At 33.6% G+C, this 20,042-nt stretch overlaps 1 protein-coding gene across 1 annotated transcript in view; it reads left to right on the top strand.

Annotated features, from left to right (window-relative positions):
• Positions 1 to 12,349, top strand: part of LOC127721479 (MAM and LDL-receptor class A domain-containing protein 1-like) — a 39,469-nt gene extending 27,120 nt beyond the window's left edge. The window contains exons 7-16 of the mRNA XM_052228225.1: positions 168 to 435; positions 1,461 to 1,564; positions 2,091 to 2,229; positions 3,047 to 3,222; positions 6,198 to 6,279; positions 7,215 to 7,297; positions 9,231 to 9,357; positions 9,907 to 10,067; positions 10,862 to 10,949; positions 12,299 to 12,349. Of these exons, the coding sequence (XP_052084185.1) occupies positions 168 to 435; positions 1,461 to 1,564; positions 2,091 to 2,229; positions 3,047 to 3,222; positions 6,198 to 6,279; positions 7,215 to 7,297; positions 9,231 to 9,357; positions 9,907 to 10,067; positions 10,862 to 10,945 (1,224 nt within the window). The 3' untranslated portion in view covers positions 10,946 to 10,949; positions 12,299 to 12,349. The remainder of the gene's footprint in view (positions 1 to 167; positions 436 to 1,460; positions 1,565 to 2,090; positions 2,230 to 3,046; positions 3,223 to 6,197; positions 6,280 to 7,214; positions 7,298 to 9,230; positions 9,358 to 9,906; positions 10,068 to 10,861; positions 10,950 to 12,298) is intronic.
• Positions 12,350 to 20,042: the final 7,693 nt, after the last annotated feature.

Genomic DNA, 20,042 nt, shown 5'->3' with positions numbered 1-20,042 from the left:
ATCCTTAAAAACTTGAAAGGGACATAACACCCCTACTAACTGTGTACATGTATTGAAATAAGCCCACCTACTTACCATATAAGAAAAATACACGATCTCCATGTGGTTGCTTTTAACCAATCATATTCTTAGAAATGTATATGACATAAGATAATATTTAAATTCAGGCTCCAGCTGGTATGTATATAAAGTTAACAGCAGACGAGCTTTCTCTACCATACAACACTCTAGATAGATGCTACCATTGGATGGAAGTTCGTTACAATCTGATTGGTCAACTTGGAGTGAAGATTTGCGGTGGTAATACAAACAAGACTTGGACTACAACTCCATCAGGTGAACCTAACTTAATGATGGTGAGATTTGATGCTAAATTTGCAGAAGACAGGGATCCAGGGGAAGGATTTAGAATCAGTGCCACAGCTTTAATCAAAGGTAAGAAGAAACTGTGGATTCATTTATTTTTCGTGGGTACCAATTTTCGTGGATTGAGGAAAACTTTCCTGCATATTTGATGTTGTCGTTTTGCCAAATTCTGCATATAACCTTATAGAAAAATTGTAATCCGTTGAACACTTAAAATGGTGGTTCACCTGTACCCACGAAATCCACGAAATTTGGTATCCAACGAATAATAATGAATCCACAGTATTTTGTTAATGACCATGTGAGAGCACCTTGATCGAACTATTTGATTGTCAGAAATCTTTACCATGTAAGATGTGTTTGTTTGTTGTTGTGTAATGCTACTTTCAGCACTCTTGGCTTACCATGAAGAACTATTTGAAGTTCAATATTTTTTACCGTCTAAGATCACTGAGAACTGGTTGAATATCAAATCAGTAATCTTAACCATGTAAGAATAATGAACTATTTGCATGTCAATAATCTTTACCATGTCATAGCACCTAAAACTATTTGCATATTAATCATCTTGACCATATCATAACTAAAAGAATATCAATAACCTCTACCCATGTAAGAACACTGAGAAGAAGTAAAACATCCTACACAGCCAAAATGGGTGCATTAGGTCAAACTGGTATAAGAAGACCAAGTTGACCATATTTCTATACCCAAAGTCACCCATGTGGCATATCAACTTGAAACTGAGTACATATTTTGATATCAAGTTTTAAAATGTATACCAAATTAGGTCTTTGATCCTGATTTCATGGTTCACTGTACATTGAAATTTAATGGTGTGAGCATTTAGCAAAATGTAAAATAAGAAAAATCTAGAACTCCAATGAAAATTCAAAACGGAAAGTCCCTTATTAATTTAAATGGCAAAATCAAAAGCTCAAACTTGGTACAGGTATTTCCTTATGTGGAAAAATTTTGATTAATCCTGGTTTTATAGCTAGGTATTTATAAATCTCTCGCTTGTATGACAGTCACATAAAAGCAAGGCATGGTACGTGTCCTATGGATACATATTCTAATTATTCTATTTACAGATTCAACTGTACCAAGTGACTCTTTGACCTGTACTTTTGAGCCTGGCTCGGGTTGTTTTCTAATGAATGATCCAAATGCAAAACTTAGATGGAAACAACAGGGAGTAAGTCAGAAAACTTTATTTTGGTGTCAAATCTATAAATAGTTTTGCATTTCAAAAAAGTCATAGTTTTGGACATTTTAATTGGTCTTTTCTAATGCATTTTGGGTAACATTTTCATAAGTGAACTTAAAAGTTTTGTGATTGGTTAATAGAATGCACAAGAATAGAAATTTAACCAATGGTGTAATGATTTTTTGTTTGTTTTGTTATCCTTATAATTTAATTTCCTGTAGGTTCTGAAACATAATGAGGACACAAAAAAGTACATACTTTTAATTTATGGATTCATCTCTAATAAACATTTGTAGTCTTTAGATCAGATTTTAATAAGTTTTGATATCAATGAGGGTCTAAATGTGAAAAGGGGTAATCATTTTTTTCATTTGTTTTTTTTGCCTTTTTTAAATATTGTTTTGTCTTTTATTTTCTATCCCTATAACCCATCCAGACGCTCATAAATGGAATTTGATATCCTTGAAAATTTTGAACAGACATCAATTAAAAAATAACTCATTATTGATTTCAGTTTTTAACACCCTCAGGCCTACTAGGAACCGGACCCTATCGAGCAAAAGAGGGGCAATATTACTCATACATGGAGTCTTCCCATCCAGCTAGTACAGGTCAGAGGGCTATATTTGTGATGAAAAATGAAATATATGAAGGTAAGAAAATTTTAAGACCTCTTCAAACAATAGTTCTGTCCTTTGCAAAAGGAAGGAAGAATGAGTGTGAGAAAGGAGTAGTTATATATGGGTAAAAGCACGTGCACTATATGAACCCAATATTTCATAACTATAAATATTCTAGTTGATGCTTGTTTGAATTTAAAATATAATAAGTTTATATATAGTCTTTCTTTCTTTTTTTAGTTTTGACCTTTGTAACCCAAACAGGATTTTAATAAAGTTTTGGTTTAGGGAAACATATTTAAGTCAAATTTGTTAATTATTTTAGTTACAACATACATTATGTTAAAACATCTTTTCTCCATTTTTTTTAGTCAAATTAGATGTCTGTTATTTCATTACATATTTAGACCTAGGAAACATAAAGCCTGGGCCTAACAGTCCTAAACATTTCGAACATAATTATTGTACTCAGACTTAAAAATCAATCAATCAAAATACTGGATTTGGTGTTTTGAGCAAAAATGTTGTAGTCATGAGGACTGAGTCAATTTTTATGACCAAAAGGCCAGAGCTCTTAAGTTAAGTTATTTGTTATAACATACATAAAAGAAAGATGAAAGATACAAAAGAGATATTCAAACTCATGAGTCAAAACAAAACTGACAATACTATGGCAACAAACAACCAAAATACAAACGAGTCCACAAAACACTACATAGATAACTGAAGACTAAGCGACACTAAAAACAGGGGGTGATCTCTGAGGTGCTCCAGAATGGTAACAAGCAGATCCTGCTCCACACAAGGTACACATCTTTTTTTCACATGATTATTTCATTTCTTTTCTCAGCCAAACCAAGATGTTTGTCATTCTACTACAGTATGCATGGGGCGACAATGGGTTCGTTAGAAGTTTACCGGAAAGGGACAGGAATTCCAAAGGATCGTATCTTTATTAAAGAAGGAGATCAGGGAAACCAATGGAAACTTGCCAATATTTCAATACAACCTGTTCCTGGTCTTCAGGTTTGTAAGAAAGGGTAACAGCATAATACATTACTGTTACCATCTTGAGGCAAAGTTAAGGAATCAGTACAGTGATATTCAGGTACTGATGTCTTTAGCTTATAACAAAGCATTTATTGTAGCGTGACAAATTATAGATATTGTTAAAATACAGAGATGTGGTATGATTGCTGATGAGACAATTTATATATAACAGAGATCAAATAATCAGAAAATAAGCAAATGTATGTCTGTGTACTTTCTTCTTGTGCACTAGATCTATTTCTAAATTTCCTCCACCAAATTCCGGTTTTAAATTTTTGAATTGTTAATTAACATTTGATATTCATTTAATTGGTCACTAAAGTTTTGTAGTTGTGGTCATTAACTGTTTAACTGATATTTTTGATAAGACAAATCATATTGATATCTAATCGCCAATTCAAACAAGAATTGTTTTAAAAAATCATGGGCCTAAGTTGCTGAGTTGACTGTATCATTATGATAATCCTGTCAACACTGAGGTTGTACCAGTGTTCTAGGTCTCCAGGACTTTTAGCATCAGCATGGTAATATGTGATGCTATCTGAAATGAGTTTCTTAAAGATGGTGTTATGGATGTGATGCTATCATATATATAGTTTCTACAAACAAGATGGTATTTCACCATTCCCTGTTTGCCAGGATGATATAAGAAATATCAAAGGAGAACACTGGTTGTACATGTAAGTTCGAACCCTGCATGTGGCAGGTGCATTCTACACCAATCTTTATTGACTAGAATTTTTAGCTTTCCTGCCGAAAGGTTGGTTGTTGTCTCCAGCATATCTAGCTACCTCCGCCAATAAAAAATAGCCGCCATGATATAATCAATAGTGGTGAAAGTGGTGTTAAACACTAACAATCAATTAATCAAGCAATCATGAAAATGCACATTCAGGATGTTTGGGGAAAAATGTAATATTTGGAATGCATATATTAAGTATGCGCCTGCAATTTGGATTTTTTATTCTGTGATTTTATAGAGATTTCGTCTTCAAGCCATTGTTCCACTACTAAATTGTCTATTCTTCTTACCAGTACACTTGGTACAATCAAAAACCTGATAATAAATTGTTCAAATAAGGCCTTCGAAATAGTGGAATTAATTACTTTTGGAGTGTCAAGAACTCGTTGGAAATACTTGATAAATTACATGCATATATTGGTGATTTTGAATCTGTTCAAAGTTTTTGATTTTTCTACCCTATATACCACATTGCCTCACATTCTCATTAAGAAAAAATTCACACACCTAATTAAATGGGCATTTATAAAGTCAGAATGTGAATATATATGTTCAAACTCTTTTAGGTCATTTTTTAGTAGCAATAAACAAAAAAACTATGTCAATTAGACATGCTTTGATACTATATATGCCCTTGAATTTTTACTAGATAACATTTTTGTTCGCTTTGGAGATTCCGTATATCGTCAGGTTATTGGAATTCCAATGGGGACTAACCGGCACCACTTATTGCGGACCTTTTTTTGTATTTCTATGAGTTACAATTTATGACAAAAATCAGCAAAGACCCATCGAAACAACATCTGATACACAAATTTAATAATACTTTTAGATATTTGGATGATATTTTGGCTCTCAATAATGACGACTTCATTATGTATACTAAAGAAATTTATCCTGTTGAACTTACTTTAAATAAAGCTAATACTAACAATGACCACTGCCCTTTCCTCGATCTTGATATCTATATCATTAATGGAAAGCTTGATACTAAAATATATGATAAAAGAGATGATTTTTCATTTCCTATCGTTAATTATCCATTTTTAGATGGTGACGTTCCCTTGTCACCATCTTACGGTGTTTATATATCTCAACTTGTACGATTCGCTCGTGTATGTAACAATGTTTTAGATTTTAACGAGAGAAATTTATGTATTACTGAAAAATTATTACACCAGGGTTTTCGATATCACAAACTAGTCAAAACATTTACTAAATTTTATCATCGGTATAAGGACATCATTCGTAAATATAGCTCAACATGCAGACTTCTTATAAGTTCAGGTATTTCACATCCAATTTTTTATGGAAATATTCTTTATAAAGCACAAAAATGTCAGTATTTACCTCTGAAGCTAACAAAACCTTTAAATAGACTTATTAAGAAGGGATATAGTTACGATACTGTTGTCAGGTCATTAAAGATTGCATATTTTGGCGTTAATATTGATTCACTTATACGGTCTTTGCATCGGCACTAAACACATTTATTTAAAAACCAGTTGTTGGCATGATACGGATTATGTTCTTCTCATATATGTTATGATGGTATGATACTAAACCCCTAACGGGAAGGATTGTGCCTGATATTCATATGATGAAGACATAATCTTTCAATCAGTTTAATTGAAGTCTGGAGCTGGCATGTCAGTTAACTGCTAGTAGTCTGTTGTTATTTATGTATTATTGTCATTTTGTTTATTTTCTTTGGTTACATCTTCTGACATCAGACTCGGACTTCTCTTGAACTGAATTTTAATGTGCGTATTGTTATGCGTTTACTTTTCTACATTGGCTAGAGGTATAGGGGGAGGGTTGAGATCTCATAAACATGTTTAACCCCGCCGCATTTTTGCACCTGTCCCAAGTCAGGAGCCTCTAGCCTTTGTTAGTCTTGTATTATTTTCAATTTTAGTTTCTTGTGTACAATTTGGAGTTTAGTATGGCGTTCATTATCACTGAACTAGTATATATATTTGTTTAGGGGCCAGTTGAAGGACGCCTCCGGGTGCGGGAATTTCTCGCTGCATTGAAGACCTGTTGGTGACCTTCTGCTGTTGTCTGTTCTATGGTCGGGTTGTTGTCTCTTTGACACATTCCCCATTTCCATTCTCAATTTTATTGTCTAACAAAAACATTGCCATTGCCATTTATGCTTTTATTAATTGGACTCCATGGAAGGTTCACACACTTTTTCTAATTTTAGATATATATTGAAGCAGTCCGTGGATCAACACATCTAAGTGATATTGGAATTGATGATGTAAAACTTGTTACCGGATACTGTCGTAAGTCAAATTTTGTTCACACATATAAAGTTCAGTGGTTGTCGTTGGTTAATGTCTGTCATATTTGTTTTTCCTACACTGTTTTATTATAAATTAGTCCATTAGTTTTCTTGTACGAATTGTTTCACATTTTTGTGTCTTTTCTCTTTTTAGCTAACTGTAATTGTAATATTTACGCTTGGAAAATATTCTTTGAACTTTAAACATTGTCTTTACCTTTTAAATTAGTCATTTAGTAACTTTTATATTCCAAAATGTTACAGCTAATTTCCTAATGCTTGTAGAGTAAAACTTTGGTTGGCTTGCTTGCTTAGTTTGTATAAAAGTTTACCCATTGGGCAAGCTGTGTAATTATGATTGACATCTTGAAACAATATATATAGGCATAGTTAAACCTATATATTATATTTAAATTTGATTGGAAGTTATTCAAACTACTATACATTGTAAAATATACAAACAAAGCAAGCAAGCTAACCAAAATCTTGCTTTACATGCATTAGGAAATTAGCTGTAATTTGTCCTTGCAAATAGCCATGGTTTTTATTTAGAGGAGGTCTGAAATTATTTCTCGAGAATTATAAGTGAACAACCATACCAAAACTCTAAAGAAAACTGAAATACTGAAGAAAATTACAACAGATTCATGTTCCCCCCGGAGAGTGGGAGATTGTGGGTTAGAACCCTGGCCTGGTCAAACCAAAGACTTTAAAATTGGTATAACATTAAGTTCCTTGTGGCATTATGGAGTAAGAGCAAAGACTGGTCGGCTTGAATTTTTAAAATTTTTCCACTTATACTAAAAAAATCCATAACTTGTAATAATATAAGCATTGCCTATTTTTCATGCAAGTCTAGTCTAGATCTGTTCCTTAAAATTTACACTCATGAGGCCACTATCACATGCTAGTACTTTATAATTTTTTTTTTTTCAGACATGGTTTGTACATTTGAGTCTGAGGATCCAGATTGTTTCTTTGATCTATCCAAGGGTGACTATAACTGGGATATAAGACAGGTAAATATCATAATTAAGATATATCAGTTAGGGAAATTTGATGGTTGAGATAAATCAGACAGGTAAATATCATGGTTGAGATATATCAGACAGGTGAATATCATGGTTGAGATATATCAGACCGGTAAATATCATGGTTGAGATATATCAGATAGGTAAATATCATGGTTGAAATATATCAGACAGATAAATATCATGGTTGAGATATAATACAGGTGATTATCTTTGTACATATCATGGTTGAGATATATCAAGAAGGTCAGTATTATATATAACACCAGTAAATATCATGGTTGAGACATCATACAGGTAAATATTATGGTTGAGATATATCAGACATATATATATTGTGGTTGGCATAAATCAGACATGTAAATATCATGGATGAGATTTATCAGACAGGTAAATATCTTGGTTGAGATAGATCAGACCGGTAAATGTCATGATTGAGATATATCAGACAGGTAAATATCATGGCTGATATATATCAGACAGGTAAATGTCATGGTTGAGATATATCACACAGGTAAATATCATGGTTGAGTTACACCAGACAGGTAAATATCATGGTTGAGTTATGTCACATGGATAAATATCATGATGGAGATATATGTTGCAGGTAAATATCAAGGGTGAGATATATCCAACTGGTGAATATTGCTCACATGAGGTAAACATATGTTAAGTTTCAATCAATGATAATCAGTGGAATTATGACTGCAACAAAACTTGTTACAGAAACCAGAAAAAGATTGAATAATGGTCAACTTAATCATGGTGGTGTCTATAAAGACCATTTAGAATTGAAACCCTTGGTTAACTATGCTCATTGCATTTGTACATATTGTAAGCATAAAATGTATCAAGAAAAATCATAATTTGAAAAGTGAACCATCTAATCAACTAGGAGATAGTTTTCATATGCAAAAACTGCCTGAAAGTTTCTAGATACCCAAATGTAGAAATAAGAACTAACTTTTTTTATTGGTCATACCTTAATATTGACTTTAATTTTCAATTGTCTTTGGTAGGACCTCTGTGGCCTGTATGATCTAAGTAGATCATTATCTATATCACTAACCTTTTAACACTGAGTTAACCATGCATGTGAAAGCTATGTTTAATTTCAATCTTTATTGACTAGGATTGTTGGTCCTCTGGACATTTGGATCTTCTCAACTTATAAAAACTGACAACCAAGAAATAGCCAATTGTCCTGAAAGTGGCATCAAACACCAACAATCGATCAATAGATCAATCAACAGTATTTTGATAAATATAAATAGTAAAGGCAATAGATTTACAAGTATAGGCAACCTACAATAAAGGTCAACTCTATTGAGTGAAAGTTTGTGTTGTCAGATCATCCCTGGCTTTCTTGTTCCACTGTAGTAATACTTATGCATTATCAACCTCAATTTAAAGGTCACCTCTCTTATAAGGCAACTGTGGATTCATTAATTTTCGTGGATTGCAGAAAACTTACTTTTTCATGGATTTTTGATTTTGTTGGTAGGCAAAAAAGTCTGTATACAAGCCTTTAGAAAATATGTACTTCGTTGGACATCTAAATTCATTGTTTACGTGTACCCACGAAATCCACGAAAATTTGTATCCCAGGAATAATAAGATTTCCCCAGTATATGCAAGTTTGATTGTACAATGTACCACCTACTCATATTGTTGAGGGGCGTAAAGGGGGGTATCTGCACGGAAGAACACGAAATGAAATTGCCATTTCACGATGAACGAACAATTAAAAATTTCTTGCACGTTGATCTTTTTACCGATTTCACGAAACATGATAACGAACCTTTTTCACGGCTGCACGTGGAATAAAAATGGCAAAACACGTTGCACGGAAATAACCCTTTACCACCCTCATTGTTAGTTAATGTATATCATGCACTGCAGACATTTATATTCCTTTTAGGGGAAAACACCTTCAAGGCACACAGGACCATCAAGAGCACACAGTGGACAGTTTTATGTGTACTTGGAAGCCAGTTATAGACGAATGGGTGGGACTGCTGTCATGTCATTTAAAGTTCCACCAATGGGTAGGTCTCTATTTTTAGAAATTGATGGATTGATAGATTAGTATGTAATGTCTTGTCACTATTTTCTTAATAAAACCACACCAACATGGATCTCTTACATTGTTTCTAAAGTATGTATTAAAAAATCTGAACATAAATGTCGAAAACTTTTAACAAAGAAAACAAAAAAGATACCATATCAGATGGTTATCAAAAATAAACAAGTTGAAAATAATAGACCTTGGCTAAAAGAAAATGAAAAAAAAGACAAAACATGACAAGCAAAAATTTTAAAAATTGAGCATCAACAATCCAATTAGAATTAAGGGTTCTGTTCAATATTGTGGCAGCTAGTACATCCGCTTTGTCTTGTTGAACAATATGCTATGGAGCTAGGCTATCCACTTGATGTCATTTAAATGATACTTTACTATCTGATGCCACTATGGATTCTCTAGGACTAGATAGCGTTTATTTTTTAGGCTATCTTGATCTGAGAAAGTTTCAAAATTGAAAATTGACATATTTTAATAAAAAAAAAATAATAAGGAGTGTTTTTTACAATTTCAGCCCACAATGAGTATTGCCTGAGCTTTGCTTATAGCATGAATGGAGGAAACATGGGAGAATTAACAGTTCAAAATGGGGCAGAACTTTGGACCAAAAAAGGAAACCAGGGACATAGTTGGAAAGAAGCGGAAGTTACAATCAATGTTGAGACAGGAGATCTTGTAAGTTGAAAATAGTTTTTATAATTCTAAAGCTATATTTTATCACATGATCCTTGTTTTGCAGACTGAATCCCTGCTTAAAAAAAACATCATGCATGGGAAATTAAATAATCTGTATTTATGCTAATGAATCATCTTTTGGCACACAAAACAAAACACCCAGAGGTCAGCATTATGTCATCAGCAAGAGTCAAGTCAGTTTTCCAAAAGCACTATTTCACTCATTTTGACCCCGAAGGGTCTTTTTTCTGGACATCAGGATTGGACCTTTTTTTTGCCAGAATTCAGGTTAAGCCTTTATTTGCGTGGGAATATGGGATTTACAACTATGGGGCTTCGGGAATTCATGATTAATATTTTTGATTCTTAGAAGAATGATTAATTTTTTCTGGAATTTGAGATGACAATCTCTCCTACTGCCTCTCCATTTTAGGGGTAAACATTTAATTTTTTAATTGATAAAACAACACAGTGCAGTGAATTACACATTGTTTAAATTGTACCCAACCAATGTGATGCAAATAATTAACTATGATATATACTCAGATATTATAGTTACAAAATGATGTGTATGAATATAACCATAACCATACATGTCAAGAGAACTTTTTTTTTATTAAAAATCACACAGGTGAAAATATTTTCAACTGCAATAACTTAGAATTTTAAAATTATAAACAAAATAATTTCACAAAATAAATCATGTGTCTATATGTGAACCATTGCTGAATACTGTGTGAATGATGACTCACAGTCACTGTTGGTTTTATGTTAAAGCTTGAATTTATTTACAGATTCAGATTGTTGCCAAACTAGGATATGACTATACAAGTGACATAGCAGTAGATGATATAGTCATGAAGGAAGGAGTCTGTTAATTTTGTAAGTACTACAAGTTTAAGTAACCATTGAGGAGTCTTTAAATAGATGGTTGTGAATAAAGCGACATTCTCTATATATAACTTTATCTTTATTTCAATTCAAATGCATATGCCAGTAAATAAAACATTCTAAGATTCAAACAACCATAGTTGTGTTTATCAAAGACTTGTTGACAGCTTGTATAAAGGGAATTGCATATCCTACCATATTATAATATTTTTATTAAGTGGAGACTACTCTTTTAACATAAAAAGAAGGCATAAAATCCATAACATATTGTAACGACAGAAAGAATGTCATAAAATCATTTTGTCTTCTGAATTATTTCTGAACTTATATTTTTTTTTGTACATGGATTAGGCCATTGGTTTTCTCGTTTTGATTGTTTTACATTTGTGATTTCTGAGCCTTTTAAAACTATCTATGCAGTGTGGGCTTTGCTCATTGTGGAAGGCCGTATGGTTACATATAACTGTTAATTTCTGTGTCATTTGGTCTCTTAAGGAGAGTTGTCTCATTGGTAATCAATTTTTTTACCACATCTTCTTTTTTATATATATCATAAGGAAGGATAACAATCTTCAATGTGCACAGATATATTGAGCCATTTGATTGAATTTGAAGCAATGTCTCAAAAATATCCTCATTCAAAGGTAATATGATCTGAATAAAAGTTTTTGGTAATACTCCAAGGACCAACCAACCCAACAACACAAACAAAACAAATACAATTGATATGAAAAAATTTTTAGCAGAAATTTTTGTTTTCTAGGTCAGACATCATATCTAGAAATCAGTTATATATATAGTCTTATTGATTTGATTTTGATTTTATGTGTTTTAACACCATTTTTAAGCACTGCTTTTTTGGCTATTTCTTGGCGGCCAATCTTTATCGGTGGAGAAAGCTGGAGTGCCAGTAGAAAACCACTGACCTTGGATAGGAAAACTGACAACCCTAGTCAATTAAGATTCGAGTCGAGTGCATCCTCACAAACTTATTTTTGATTGGCTAGTGATTACAGTAGTAACTTCCTTATAGTCATTGAAAGCTAAGAGATATACGTACATCTCCTCTGTGTACCCTATGTTTAAGACACATTTCTCAGCCCTCCCAAATTTGCCCGCTTTTTTATAGGCTGCATGCAGTCCAAATACCCATCTTTGAAGTATGCAATTTACCTACCAATTGTTTTGTTTTATTATTGTTATCTTATCCCGAACAATCATTAAATGTTTGCCACTAAACCTTCTATAAATTACCATAAATCAATATTTTCTAATGAACAAAACAAATTTACCATAGAGATCTTTCATGTAAGCTTCCTAAATGTTAATTTTTTTTGCAGTTAGACTACAGTACTTATTGGCGAAGGAATGCACTTGTGTCTCAAACTGACTGTCTGTGGCTGACCCAGACTGTAGCTTCCAGTGCTATATTTGTCTAATTATCAATTGAATGTCTCAATATTTATTTTATTTATTGTTAATAAAAAAAAATTCGAAAATAAAAATGTTGTTTAAATGATGTACGTTTTTTTTTGCTATAAATTATCACAATTTTATTCAGTGATTGATTATCTACAAAACCCAGGAAAATTAATTAACTTCAGTTACATGCACAAGTATTTCTCAGAAGAAGAAAAAAATGTTCATTAGTATGGTACGCTCAAAACCCCCAAAAGACAAAAAGTTTTTGAGGAAAGATACCAATAGGACCAAAAACAAATTCCAACTTTGTAATAACATTAATGACAACAACTTTGCTGCAACTGATGTGACTTTCAGCAATTCATGACTCTTCAGTGCATGATGCTCAAGTTAAAAATATCTGAAAATCAAAACCTTTTTCACCCTCAATTGTTTTATAACTTCACAAATCAAAGAACTGAAAATACCTTTAATTGTCTCACTAAATTAATAAAAAAGAAACTGTTTAAAAGCAATATGGAAGTTCTGGGCAGGTTGTCACTAGTAGTTCTCTAGTAGTGTTATACCAGTAGGTGGAAATAATTTTACTTTACTTTCATCCGAATTGATAGAGAGAGCTAAGTTATAAATAAAACCGAAAATGTCCATGGTTAGAATGAATTTGGAAGGAATGATATAACTAATAAATAATAATTTTCATTTTGAAAGTAAAAGTGCCCCTATAGGAGCAGGGTTGATTGTCCATGGTTTAATGTCCAGTGGAAAACATTTTATGTAAGTTCAGAACCAAATGGAGCAGGAGCTGCTGAATCCTCATTTGAAATGTTTATAGATATAAGAAGATGTTGTATGAGAGCCAATGAGACAACTCTCCATCCAAGTCACAATTTGTAAAAGAACAACCATTATAGGTCAGAGTACGGTCTTCAACAAGGAGCCTTGGCTCACACCAAACAGTTAGCTATAAATTGCCCCCAAAATGACTAGTGTAAAACCATTTAATTGGAAAAACCAATGACCTAATCTATATATAAAACAAGAAACACTTATGAGCCACATCAACAAACAACAACTACTGACCATCAGGTTCCTGACTTAGGGTAGGTGCAAACAAATGCAGCCGGTTTAAACGTTTAAATAGGTACCAACCTTCACCCTTACCTGAAACAATAGTGCAACTTCACAACATAGAAAAACACTATAAAATATCAATTGAAATGGCATTACTCAATCAAAAGACATTAACACAAGTGAACATACACTGAACGAAAAAATTTGATCTATGACACAATGCTAATACAAAATCAATGAAATAAGGGAAAATAAATAAAGGCATCAGTAGCTAGTATACTGCTGTGAGATGTTAAATAATTTCAGAAGTCAACGATACCCTTGAAAAAATAACCTTGCCGCCCAAATAAAATAATGTACACAGGTAAAAGAAAATAATTTTGTTGTAAGGTATACAGTATAAATGGTGAACAGCAATATTTTTTACATGTTCACCAATTGTTTTGGTGGACATTATTTTACTCTATAAGTAGACTTCTGTGTACGGATTTGTTCAAGTTGATTTGTCTGTTATTGTTGGTTTTTTCCTTTAGTCATGGTATTGTATGTTTTGCTTCATACCGCATAATCAGCTATAAAAGACCTTGAAATCAGAAATGTTAAAAACAATTCAAACAAGTAAACTATTTGCCTATTTATTGTAAAAAAAATGAACGAAAAACATATATGCAACATAGCATATTTTTTTTTATTTACATTTTTTGAAGCCATTCGAATGTAGTTGTCTAGATTGATTTGGATTGCCGTCCTATTAATGCACACATTTACAATGATTTACCCCCACACCTTTTTTAGCTCACCTGGCCCATAGGTCCAAGTGAGCTTTTCTCATCACTTGGCGTCCGTCGTCCATCATCGTCTGTCGTCGTTAACTTTTACAAAAATCTTCTTTGAAGAAACGACTTGGCCAAATTTAACCAAACATGACCACAATCATCATTAGGGTATCTTGTTTAAAAAATGTGTCCGATGAACCGGCCAACCAACCAAGATGGCCGCCATGGCTAAAAATAGAACATAGGGTCAAAATGTAGATTTTGGCTTATATCTCTGAAACCAAAGCATTAAGAACAAATCTGTCATGGGGGTAAAACTGTTTATCAGGTCAAGATCTATCTGCCCTGAAATTTTCAGACGAATCAGACAACCCCTTGTTGGGTTGCTGCCCCTGAATTGGTTATTTTGAGGACATTTTGCAGTTTTTAACCGGATTTTGGAAGGAAATATCGGTTATTAAAATGGTGATGTACGTCGGGCGGCTGGTCGGATCTACAACCGGCTGCCAAACAGTGTCAGCACAATAACATGAAGAGGCTTTAACAATTTTTTTTTTCAAATTTAAAAATGTTGTTTCCTGGGACTTAATGAAGGTCTAGTTCAATTTTCAAGATTTTAGTATATCTCCTATGTCAGTTATTGCCATTTTTAATATCCAAAAGTGGAATTTTTTAAATATTTTACTCTTGTAATCTTTTTTATGACTAAGCATAATGTCTTATCTCACAATAAAATTTGGAGTGACAGATTTTTTTGAAAATCATCTATTTCCTATAAGTGGTAATGATTATAAGCTATATTATTAGACATTTTGAAGTTAATTACATTATTAATTATTAATTAGATCTGGGTTATATCTTAGCATACAATATCATTGGAGTGACAGATTTATTTGAAAATTTTCTGTTTCCTGATAAGATCTGTAGGACTGTATATATAGTTTGAAATTTACTAGAAGGACTGTATAAATGAAATTTGAAATTTACTGTTCATTATTAGACATTTTGTAGATAATTTAGTCTCCCTAAACCATATATATTCTTACCCCCACCCCCCTTCAATTTGAGAATGTGTTTTAATCTTGTAAATGATTGAGATTCCCACCCCTAAACCATATATATTCTTGTATGGGACAAAAAAAAACAAATCAAATGAAATATTTGGGGAGTCCCCGGGTTCACCCCATCCCCTTCTGTTTAAGAAATTGTAAACGGTCGAGATCCCCACCCCTAAACCATATATATTCTTGTATGGGACAATAACACAAATCAAATCTAATATAGGGGAAGTCCATGGGGGTCACCCCCACCCCCCTTCTTTTTGAAAACTTGTAAACAATCAAGATCCCCACCCCGAAACCATATATCTTCTTGTATGGGACAATAAAACAAATCAAATGAAATATAAGGTTAGTCCCCTGGGGTCAACCCCACCCCCTCCTGTTTTAGAACTTGTAAACGGCGAGATCCCCACCCCTTAATCATATATATTCTTGTACGGGACAATAACACAAATCAAATGAAATATAGGGGAAGTCCATGGGGGTCACCCCCACCCCCCTTCTTTTTGAAAACTTGTAAACGGTCAAAATCCCCACCTCGAAACCATATATATTGTTGTATGGGACAATAAAACAAATCAAATGAAATAAAAGGTGAGATCCCTGGGGTCACCCCACTATATCCTGTTTAAGAACTTGTAAACGGTCCAGATCCCAACCCCTAAACCATATATATTCTTGAATGGGACAATAAAACAAATCAAATGAAATAGAGGGGAAGTTAATGGGAGTCACTCCAACCCCTTTCTTTTTGATAATTTGTAAACGGTCAAGATCCCCAACCCAAAACCATATATATTCTTGTATGGTACAATAAAACAAATCAAATGAAATATAAGGCGAGTACCCTGGGGTCGCCTCCCACCCCCTCCTGTCAAAGAACTTATAAACGGTCGAGATCCCCACCCCTAAACCATATATATTCTTGTATGGGACAATAACACAAATCAAATGAAATATAGGGGAAGTCCATGGAGGTCACCCCAGCCCCCTTCTTTTTAATAACTTGTAAACAGTCAAGATCCCCACCCTGAAACCATATATATTCTTGTATGGGACAACAAAAAAATTCCAATGAAATAAAAGGCGAGTCCCCTGGGGTCACCCCATCCCCTCCTGTTTAAGAACTTGTAAACGGTTGAGATCCCCACCCCTAAACCATATATATTCTTGAATGGGACAATAAAACAAATCAAATGAAATATAGAAGTCCATGGGGGTCAAACAGTCGAGATCCCCACCCCTAACCCATATATATTCTTGAATAGGACAATTAAACAAATTAAATGAAATTGAAGGGGAGTCCCCTGGGGTCACCCCCACGCCCCTTTTTTTTGAAAACTTGTAAACGGTCAAGATCCCCACCCCGAAACCATATATATTCTTATATGGGACAATAAAACAAATCAAATGAAATATAAGGCGAGTCCCCTGGGGTTACCTCCCACCCCCTCCTGCTTGAGAACCCCGACAATAACACAAATCAAGTCACCCCTACCCCTTTCTTTTTGAAAACTTGTAAACAGTCAAGATCCACACCCTGAAACTATATATATTCTTGTATGGTACAATAAAACAAATCAAATGAAATATATGGCGAGTACCCTGGGGTCGCCTCCCACCCCCTCCTGTTAAAGAACTTATAAACGGTCGAGATCCCCACCTCTAAACCATATATAATCTTATATGGGACAATAACACAAATCAAATGAAATATAGGGGAAGTCCATGGGGGTCACCCCAGCCCCCTTCTTTTTAATAACTTGTAAACAGTCAAGATCCCCACCCTGAAACCATATATATTCTTGTATGGGACAACAAAACAAATCAAATGAAATGAAAGGCGGGTCCCCTGGTGTCACCCCATCCTATCATGTTTAAGAACTTGTAAACGGTTGAGATCCCCACCCCTTAACCATATATATTCTTGAATGGGACAATAAAACAAATCAAATGAAATATAGAAGTCCATGGGGGTCAAACAGTCGAGATCCCCACCCTAACCCATATATATTCTTGAATAGGACAATTAAACAAATCAAATGAAATTGAAGGGGAGTCCCCTGGGGTCACCCCCACGCCCTTTTTTTTTGAAAACTTGTAAACGGTCAAGATCCCCACCCCGAAACCATATATATTCTTGTATGGGACAATAACAATAAAACAAATCAAATGAAATATAAGGCGAGTCCCCTGGGGTTACATCCTACCCCCTCCTGTTTGAGAACCCCGACAATAACACAAATCAAGTCACCCCTACCCCTTTCTTTTTGAACACTTGTAAACAGTCAAGATCCACACCCTGAAACTATATATATTCTTGTATTGGACAATAAAACAAATTATATGAAATTTAAGGCAAGTCTTCTGGGATCACCACCACCCCCTCCTGTTTGAGAACTTGTAAACGGTCGAGATCCCCACCCCTAAACCAAATATATTCTTGTATTGGACAATAAAACAAATCAAGGACGTCCATGGGGGTCACCCCACCCCCCTTCTTTTTGATAACTTGTAAACGGTTTAGATCCCCACCCCTAAACCATATATATTCTTGAATGGGACACTAAAACAAATCGAAAGGAAATTAAGGGAAAATTCCCTAGGGTAACCCCCACCCCTCTTCTTTTTAAAAACTTGTAAACGGTCAAGATCCCCACGCCGAAACCATATATATGCTCGAATGGGCCCATAAAACAAATCAAATGAAATATTAGGCGAGTTCCCTGGAGTCACCCCCACCCCCTCCTGTTTACGAACTTGTAAACGGTCGAGATCCCCACCCCTAAACCATATATATTCTTGTACGGGACAAAAAATAAATCATATGTAGTAAAGGGGGAGTCCCCTGGGGATCCCCCCCTTTTTGAGAACTTGTAAACAGTCGAGATCTCCACCCCTAAACCATATAAATTCCTGTTCGTAATTTCAAGAAAATTTGAATGACATACAGGGTCAATCCATAGGCGTCACTATGCATATCATAAACCAATTTGTACTGGACGTTGCCCAATGTCAAGCGACAATGGGAATGACGAATTATTGGAGCTTTGTTTGGGAGACTTCGTCACAGCATTCTGTTACAATTATTTCTTGTTACTGATAAGTTTTATAGATTTTGAAATGACATTGTATTAATGATAAATAAAATTTTGGATTTTTTTCTTCTTTTCTTTGGTAAATTGTTTGTAGAAGTTTGTTTGTTATTCTGTAAAAACTAATTTTCTGAATACTATATATTTTTTTTTTGATGTAGTAAACTCCTTTAAAAACTAAGCTTATATTGTCTATTAATAAACATATATTTAGATTTCTGATTATCGCCCAGTTTTCAAGTTGGTCCAAATTGGGGTCCAAAATTAAACTGTGTTTGATTTCAACATAAATTGAATATATATAGGGTTCTTTGAAATGCTTAATCTAAACCTGTATTTCTTTTCATTATTAATAAGATAATACCACATTGAGGTCCAAAGGGTCCTAAATTACACTTTTGATTAATTTCATCAAAAATTGAATTCTTTGGTTCTTTGATATGCTGATTCTAACAATGTTTGAGTGTTAAATCATATCTCATTTTAGAGAACTTAGTCATCACTGGTTGTTGTTATTATATTATTGTTTATAATTTGAAAAATTGCATCATATCTTATTTAAGAGAACTATTTATCCAGTTTGAGTTATTTCCATTTGCACAGAAAATATTATGGATAAAATTAACCTGTGTTTCATTTCAACATAAAAAAATACAGGGTTCTTTCAAATGCTGAATCTAAACCTGTATTTAAATATTAGATTTTTGCGCCCAGTTTTCAAGTTGGTCCAAATCAGGGTCCAAAATTAAACTTTGTTTGATTCAACAAAAAAAATAATTTATGGGGTTCTTTGAAATGCTGAATCTAACCATGCATTGAGAGATTTTGGATTGTGGGCTCCTTTATCAAATTGGTCCACATTGAGGTCCAAAGGGTCTTAAATTAAACTTTTGTCTGATTTCATCAAAAATTGAATTCTTGGGATTCTTTGATATGCTGATTCTAATATGTACTTAGATTTTTGATATTGGACCATAATAGGTATTTAAATGTCCAATTTCAAGTATTTCAGTTTTAAACCACATTCATTTTGTGTCACAAACCTATTCTGTGTCAAATATTCAATCACAATCGAAATTCAGAGCTGTTTTAAGTTTAAATGTAGTGTCCATACTTGCTCAACTGTTTAGGGTTCGACCTCTGCAGGAAAATCCGGTTTGCTGTCACTCTGACAGCCTCTTGTTGGTTATTATCTTGAATATTATTATAGATAGAGATAAACTGTAAACACCAATAATGTTCAGCAAAGTAAGATCTACAAATAAGTCAACATGACCATAATGGTCAATTGACCCCTTAAGGAGTTATTGTCCTTTATAGTACATTTTTAACAATTTTTTGTAAATTTTTACAAAAATCTTCTCTGAAACTACTGTGACAAATTTAACAAAACTTGGTCACAATCACAATTAAGGTATCTGTTTAAAAAAATGTGTCCGATGATCCCGCAATCCAACCAACATGGCCGACGGCTAAAAATAGAACATATGGGTAAAATGCAGTTTTTGGCTTATATCTCTGAAACTAAACCATTTAGAGCAAATTTGACAATAGGTAAAAATGTTCATCAGGTTAAGATATATCTGTTCTCACATTTGCAGACATATCACACAAGCTGTTATTGGGTTGCTGCCCCTGAGTTAGTAATTTTAAGGAAAT

The sequence above is a fragment of the Mytilus californianus genome, unplaced genomic scaffold, assembly GCF_021869535.1.
Source record: "Mytilus californianus isolate M0D057914Y unplaced genomic scaffold, xbMytCali1.0.p SCAF_12, whole genome shotgun sequence".
NCBI lineage: Eukaryota > Metazoa > Mollusca > Bivalvia > Mytilida > Mytilidae > Mytilus > Mytilus californianus.
Note: the sequence above shows the minus strand (reverse complement) of the source record. Positions and strands in the feature narration are given on the sequence as shown.